Source organism: Octopus bimaculoides, chromosome 8 (assembly GCF_001194135.2).
Source record: "Octopus bimaculoides isolate UCB-OBI-ISO-001 chromosome 8, ASM119413v2, whole genome shotgun sequence".
NCBI lineage: Eukaryota > Metazoa > Mollusca > Cephalopoda > Octopoda > Octopodidae > Octopus > Octopus bimaculoides.
The window spans coordinates 65,271,562-65,279,991 of NC_068988.1; the positions used below are offsets into that span (position 1 = coordinate 65,271,562).

Below are 8,430 nucleotides of genomic sequence, written 5' to 3' on the forward strand. Positions count from 1 at the left end.
GGGGAGAGGCCTCGGAACATTCAGGATGTGAATGTTCCGAGGCTTCTCCCCACCCATCCGTTCGCGAGCGCGCGTTTTTTTCTTCATATTCGTTCGCAGCAAGTTGTTTTTACACCTATTAGAATATTTTATTATTTTTATTTCTCACCGGGTCAAAAACCCTTCCGTTTGATCAGAAAAATTTAATAGTCTTACTTTACGTTTTTCTCTCTCGCTTCCGCTTCCGCTTTTTTACTTCCTGTTTTCTTGTTCACTTCCGCCGTTCATCACTTAGTCTCAACATTTAGTCCCAAATTATTTTCCTGAAACTTTAATTTCCCATTCCTCATTGCTTATATATATATCAACTAGCTGTACCTCTGTTTAATGAGAGAATGGTATTTATAGATATAAATCTTTCATTGAAACATAGCAACAAGGAGGTAAATATTTTTGAACGAATTTATTTTGCAAAATTAAGCATAAAATGTATATTATTGTCTGATTTTTAGCAGGGCGAAGGTAAATAATACGCGCACCACCCGTTTTAGGGTTAGGGGGTTAGGGTCACGCCGAAAACGGCTTATGTGCGTATTCTTTACCTCTGCCTTATCTTAATAATGTATAATCAGATATGTATAAACTACAAGAGAGATGATAGCATTTATTATATGAAACTAATTTAACACTGATGAACACCAGTAATTCGAACTTTCTGTCATAAAATATTTATTTCACTGCTACTCATTTTGGTTTGGTGTTCGCCAATATTTTTTCAATATGGAACGACAGCTTCATATCTGAAAGACAACCCAGGACAAGATAGAATGATAAACAAGATCATACTTTCGAATAAAGGAAACGGTGTAAGAATTGTTTCTTTTTTTGTATCGTTCTAAATACCTCGTATTAATTGTTTGGGCGCACGAAATATTTCTAAAGAAGTAATCTTAGTATCCAGGAGCCCTTGGCAGATAAGACGCCAAATTCAAACTTAACCATTGAATTCGAAAAGAAATTAAAGTTCGATTTTTAATACATATTATTTGATATTTTTCTAAGAAGAAAAATGGGCGGAATTCTGCTTGGAGTACACCATATAACCCTTCATAACCTTTTGGTAAATTTTGATACTTTCACCCGCATGAAAAAAAAAAAAAAAAAGAAAACGATAATTCCGGGATAGTGTCCGCCCCCTCCCTTACCGAGCAAAAATAAGGAGTTTGCCGCACATTAGGAGGTCATGGTACTTGATTCTACGCAAAAAAATCCGAGTTTTTTTTTCTTATTGAAAATCTTGTGAGTAAAAGTATCAAAATTTAATTTTTGGAAAACTTTTGTGAATTTATGTTCTTCACTTAGGAAACCATGTCAGTATGTTTTTTTTTTTTTAAAAAACAAAAAATCATTTTGTGGTGTGTGATTTAAGGGTTATTTAGTTATTTTTTTTAGCACATCTCACAACCACCTGATACCCTCCTCCTTTCTTTGTCACTCAGACGTATTGATATTTTTCAATATCTTTAATAATCGCTGCGATTTAAGCAAACAATTTGGACTGCCCATATTTTAAACTCTGTAAAAAAAATTCTAAAGATTTCAAATATTTTTTTTTTTTTAAATTCTAAAAATTCAAAATAATTTTTTTTCATTGTCGTATGAATTCCTGTGCTTAAACACAAATATGCAAAAATTTTCTTAAAATTCCAAAAAATAAAAATAGCTATGAGGTGTTATAGGCATGTTTAATGTAGAATTCCTTTGAAAAATGATGTCAAAGAAATGACAATCTGAATCTGTCATTTTCAAAAATATTCCAGAGTCAGAAATAATATTTTAGTAGTCATTTCACATAAGACTCCATCTCCTGATATTTTTTTGAAGTGGCTCTCAATTTCAAATTCTCATTTCTCTTCCATGATTTGGATATTCTTTGGCAATAATTGTACAACAAAGATCTCATAGATTTAGTTTCATTAGTTGCTGAAGTATAAAGATACTTTTAGATGATTGTATCTTTCAGTGGAAGATATAATTTAGTCCCAGTTTAGTCTTGATTCTACCGATATGTTATCAAATAGGATCTATTGTTGGTTCTCAACCAGGGTCCATATAAGATTTTGGTAAAATCTATCTGCAATAAATCAGTTATTCTGCTACAATACAGAATATTTTAATAATTATTTTCATACAATTCCTTATAATAATTACATAAAAATATAACAAGATTTTTTTAAACTTCAAATGATTCAGAGGGTCAGACTTAGTAAAATAGAAATCAAAAGTGTCCATAGGTAAAGAATGGTTGAGAAACACTGATCTAGATGTACACATCATGTTTTACAAAAAAATGTTTTGAGAACTGCACTATACAATATGTTCTGTTTGGGAGATTTGTTTATTCTCTCCATTATTTAATCTACCAAGTAGGAGTCTTTCTCATTGGCAAGGACAACTGTGTGAAGTGTTGCACTCTAATGGTGGAGGAAACCTGTGGAATAGACAGACCCAAGAAGACATGGGACAAGGTGGTGAAGCATGATTGTTGACTATTGGGCCTCATGGAGACAATGACTGAGACCTTTGGTGATGTGCCGTGCTTGAGAAGACCCGTCAAACCAACTGAGATCGTAGTCATGGCTAATGCCAGTGTTGCGTAAATGGCACATAAAAAGCACCCTTCAAACGTTGGGCAATATGTTGTGCTTGTGAAGACCCGTCGAGCTGAGTGAAATTGTAGTCATAGATGATGCCACTGCCATCTGACTGGCAAGCCAAATAAAATTTTATTTGTGGCTTCAAACATTGGGTGATATGCTGTGCTTGTGAAGACCTGTTGAGCTGAGTGAAATCATGGCTGATACCAGTGCCGTCTGACTGGCACCCATGCCAGTGGCACAAAAAAGTGCCATTCAAGCTGTTGGGCTTCATGGAAGCAGTGGCAAGTGACTGAGACCTTTTGTGATATACTGTGCTTGTACAGACCTGTCAAGCCAAGTGAGATCATAGTTGTTGCCGGTGTCAGGTCACATAAAAAAACATCCACTACACTTTTGGAGTGGTTGGCGTTAAGAAGGGCATCCAGCTGTAGAAACCTTGTTAAATCAGATTGGAACCTGGTGCAGCTCCCTGGCTTATTAGTTTTCAGTCAAATCTTCCAGTCCATGCCAGCATGGACAACGGACATTAGATGATGATGATGATGATAACTGTTGGATTTCATTACAAAAATTGAAATGTAATGTTACATGTTCAAAAGCAAAGAATTTGGTGATTGATGATCTCTTCCACTGATTACAGTAACCAGCTCTGGAAGATATCTAGATTTTGTACAGAAAAAAATATTTTTGATTACATAATATTATATTTAATGTGCATAAGTTTTATACATCATTAGAATGCTAGTTTTTGTTTATATTTATTTGATTTCACATTACCATATATTTAATACTATTTTCTTTGATATAACCTTACTAGATTATAGTTAATGTTGTCTTTAAACAACTGCACTTGACAAATGAATGATACCTATGATTCACTGTTCTTTAAATTTCTAGTTATCAACTTAATGTCTATCTCACTAGATAGCCCAACTAGTGCTTCAGTTAATATCACATATTTCAATCACCATATACATACCATTCTGTCTTTTCTCCATGTACATATTTCCTATGTTTGCTTGTACTTTTTTTGATTTAGTTTTTTTCATTCAATGTCTGTGGTCAAAGTTCTCTCTGATGACCAGTTTTGTCACAACATCAAAATGTCTGTTATATCCTATACTCTCTTTCTATATTTCAGAGTATCTGATGTTATTGAGATGACATATTGAAGACTAAAGAATAACATTACCAAGGCTACAGGAGATTTTGTCTATGTAACTTCATTTTTATCACTGTGAAATATTTCTAGTTAATTGCTAGAATTTTCTAATATTGACTGCATCTATATAACTTTATTTCTGTGACGGTGTCAAGATTAAATTCAAGACAAAAACAATTTCTTTACAGCTGAGACATTTTCAGAATTTCACACAAATCACATCTAAAGAAATTATAGACAATATTGATAATATTTACAGAATTATTTCTCTGAAAATTCAAGAAGAACTGCAGTTTTCTATTTTATGAACAAAATTTTAAATTATGAAGAAGAAACCGAGTGATAATCAGGTTCCTAATGAAAGACAAAATGGTAAGAATGATGTCTCTCTTGAAACAAAGAAGATATCTTATGAGTGTGACATATGTGGGAAGGCTTTTAAAATAAGAAAATATTTAATCCAACATAGATCTATTCATTCAGATTCACATGCGTATGATTGTGAAATCTGTGGTAAAATGTTCGCTTCAAATGATGCTTTATCTACACACAAATATATTCATACAGGTGAGGAAGCAGACAATTCTGATGCTTGTGATAAAGCTTTTTCTGACAGTTGTTCATTATCAAAATGTAAACAAATTCATGCTGGAGAAAAATCATACCATTGTGATATCTGTGGTAAATCATACACTAAAAAGAATAGTTTATTGTCACACAGACGTATTCACACAGGAGAGAAACCATACAAATGTGACATTTGTGCTAAAAGCTTCTCTTCAAATTCTTCTTTATCTATACACAAACGTATTCACACAGGAGAGAAACCATATAAGTGTGATATCTGTGGCATCTCTTTCACTACTAGCACTTCTTTAATTTTGCACAAACGTATTCACACAGGAGAGAAACCATATCAATGTGATATCTGTGATAAAACATTCTCTATTAGTAGTTCATTATCATTGCATAAATTAAATCACACAGGTGAGAAACCATTCCATTGTGATATTTGTGGTAAAGCATTTCCTAAAAATAGCAGTTTGTTGAAACATAAACGTATTCATACAGGAGAGAAACCATATCACTGTGATATCTGTGGTAAATCATTCACTCAAAGGAGTAATCTTGTGACCCACAGGTATATTCATACTGGAGAAAATCAATACCAATGTGATACATGTGGTAAAAATTGTTGTTCTAAGCAAAGTCTATTGAGTCATAAACGTATCCATACTGGTGAGAGACCATATCATTGTGATATTTGTGGTAAATCTTTCTCCAATCGATGTTATTTTCAGTCCCATAAACTTATTCATACAGGAGAAAAACCATATCAGTGTGATACATGTGGTAAAAAGTTCTCTACAAATCAATATTTATATAATCACAAACGTCTTCACACTGGGGTGAAACGATGCCACTGTAATATTTGTGGTAAAGCATTCTCTCGAAATAGTCAGTTATTGACTCATAAACGTATTCACACAGGTGAGAAACCATACCATTGTGATATTTGTGGTAAAGAATTCACTTTAAATGCTCATCTAACTAAACACAGACGTATTCATACAGGTGAGAAACCATACCACTGTAATGTATGTGGTATGACATTCTCACTAAGTTCTAACTTATTAAATCATAAACGAATTCATACAGGGGATAAACCATACCACTGTGATTTCTGTGGTAAAAATTTCTCTTCAAGTGGTCAGCTATCCAGACACAAGCATATTCACACAGGAGAAAAACCATACCGCTGTGATATCTGTGGTAAAACTTTTTCTGAAAGGGGCTCTGTATCATCTCATAAAAGAGTACATACTGGAGAAAAGCCATATCATTGTGGTATTTGTGGCAAAACATTCACTGCTCGTAATTCATTATCTTTACACCAAAATGTTCACACTGGAGAGAAACCATATCATTGTGATATCTGTGGCATAAAATTTTCTCAAAATGGCAATTTATTGCGACATAAACGTCTTCACACAGGAGAGAAACCATTTCACTGTGATTTCTGTGAAAAAACATTCACTTATAGCACTGATTTAAAAACACATATACGCACTCATACAGGAGAGAAACCGTATCACTGTGATATTTGTGGGAAATCTTTCTCTCAGAATAGTCACCGAGCGAACCATAAACGTATTCATACAGGTGACAAACCTTATTACTGTGATATTTGTGGTAATGCATTCTCTCAGCAAGGTCATCTTTTAGCCCACAAATGTTTAAACAGGAAAGAAACTACATCTATGTAATATTTGTAATGAAGCTTTGTCATCTTAATCAATTACACTGGGGAGCATGATGTAAGGGGTAGCTCAATTGTTTTTCTTTGAAAGCTATTGTGTTATGTCTCAGTAAGATCACAGGCATTGTAAATCACATCTGGAATAAAGCTGCTCACCAATACATACCAATCTCTTAACCTTGGATTTATTGTCATTTTTCTTTTCAACCAAAAGTATTGTGGCTTTTGTTCATCATGTTTGGTTTCATGTCACTTCCACTCAGGCCCTCATGACTTTTTCGACTTGCTTTTCATCACACACATTGTCTACCACTACTCTCAGGACCCATACTAACCACTTGTCTCAGTCTTCCTCTTTAAACTGAGAAGTTTTACTAATGCATAATGTCTAATGTCACTGTTGTATAATGTTGCTAATTATTTCAAATACTTCTCATGTTTGATGTTGTCAAATGAATATAATAAAATATCCAGCTGTAATTGTTACCACACTCTCTAAAGTTGTTTCTGTTGTCGTCTACTTGTTCCAGTAAAATTTTTGTGCTATCTTGCACAAAATAGCTTCTAAATCCTGTTTTCTGATTGGGTAAAAATAATCAAACTTTAAACCTTTGTAACATCATCATCATCATCATCATTGTTTAACGGCTGCTTTCCTTGCTAGCATGGGTTGGACGATTTGACTGAGAACTGGCAAGCCAGAAGGCTGCACCAGACTCCAATCTGATCTGGCAGAGTTTCTACAGCTGAATGCCCTTCCTAATGCCAACCACTCTGAGAGTGTAGTGGGTGCTTTTACGTACCACCGGCACAAGGGCCAGTCATATGGTACTGGCAACGGCCACGCTCAAAATGGTGTTTCTTATGTGCCACCTGCACAGGAGCCAGTCCCCATTTCTCTAAAATTTTATTGGAACAAGTGATTAACAAAATCAGATTCAGCATGAAAATTATATCAATACACCAAATTTAGATGTTTTTACTTAATTTTAAAATTTCAAAAATGGCAAAACAAAGGATCCAACAACTTTGAAATAATTAATGATTTCTTTCTTTTCTTTTTTACTTGGAACATAACGATAAAAAATGAACATCTTTGTTTTCTTCCAACCTCTTGAAGATTTATATTTATATACAGTTAGAACAATGATATTGCCTTAGTCACGGGCCTCGCTTTGGACTTGCTAGAAGTAACAGTCAAAATGAAATGGAAACATGGACTGTCAATAAAAGAAATCAATGTTGAAATAAAACAAATTTTTTTCCAAAAAGTTTACATGTTTTGTACCTGTAGTACCACTTAAACTTGCAGAACTAATAGTACCACAGCACTATTTATCCTCTCACTCAAGACAGACGTAAGTACTTTCCACTTGTTGAGGATGGGTTCCATCTAGTGAGCTTACAAATTCAACAGTGTTTCATTGTTGTGTGGCGAAATTTGTAGCCTGGTATCTCAGGAATATGGGAGTATGTGCACCACATGTCACTGTAAATAGTTGTTCTCAACAGGATTGATTGCTGAATGCAGTCTGCGAATGTATCATGATTTTGAGGGGACACAGCAATAAGAAAGAAATGAAAAAACTTGATTTTCGTGACACTGCCGAAAACCCACTGTTCAGGTAGCATTTGAACCCCAGTTGTATTTTCTCCTCGAAAATACAGTTTAGTCGATTTCAACAATTCTACTGGGACCACCAATCTTAACTGGATTGCAGAGAAAATCTGCACAGATTTCCTATAAATAAATCTTGTAGTCTACTGTGATAGTGATACCCATCCCTCCAGGGGTGGACCCAAGGGGGTGCCTGAGGGGCACATGCCCCCTCAAGAAAAGTGCACTCTTCTAAATAATGTCATTTCACTCTTTTCTCCTTGAATTGTATTCCCTTCTGACCTTGTGCCTTCCCATTAAAAAATTCATGGAACCGTGCTTGCCCTAATTCCTCCTTAAAAAATCTAACAGTCACCACTTCTTTCATCCACTGCAGTATGAGTAAATAGCGATACACTGGAGTTTCCCTGACAAAAAACAGTTTCCACTTCTTTAGGAATGAGAACCCAGGTTCGAAATTTCCCCCGAGACACCTGATGAAGGCTGGAGGGCATATCAGCTGAAACGTGTTAACAAGAAAAGGACAAATATCCATCAAATGTAAATAATGTACATAATTCCCCATCTCTTAAATATAGAGTTGTATATATCTGATAAATTAATAATATATCATCATCATCATCATCATCGTTTAATGTCCGCTTTCCATGCTAGCATGGGTTGGACGATTTGACTGAGGACTGGTGAAACCAGATGGCTACACCAGGCTCCAATCTGATTTGGCATAGTTTCTACAGCTGGATGCCCTTCC

The 8,430-nt window shown here is 34.7% G+C and overlaps 1 protein-coding gene across 3 annotated transcripts; it reads left to right on the plus strand.

The window, feature by feature from the left end:
• Positions 1 to 241: 241 nt before the first annotated feature.
• LOC106878496 (zinc finger protein 260) lies at positions 242 to 6,230 on the plus strand. Of its 3 annotated transcripts, none has more exons than XM_014927720.2 (2): positions 242 to 1,278; positions 3,781 to 6,230. In XM_014927720.2, exon 2 carries the CDS (start codon positions 4,125 to 4,127, stop codon positions 6,066 to 6,068), a length of 1,944 nt encoding a protein of 647 aa, XP_014783206.1. In that variant the 5' UTR covers positions 242 to 1,278; positions 3,781 to 4,124; the 3' UTR covers positions 6,069 to 6,230. The 3 variants fall into 3 exon arrangements, with proteins under 3 accessions (XP_014783206.1, XP_014783207.1, XP_014783205.1); XM_014927721.2 differs by having other exon boundaries at positions 242 to 845; XM_014927719.2 differs by having other exon boundaries at positions 242 to 422.
• Positions 6,231 to 8,430: the final 2,200 nt, after the last annotated feature.

Excerpts from the sequence above, each read along its gene's own strand:
- LOC106878496 (XM_014927720.2), top strand. The coding sequence starts at position 4,125 with ATGAAGAAGAAACCGAGTGATAATCAGGTTCCTAATGAAAGACAAAAT.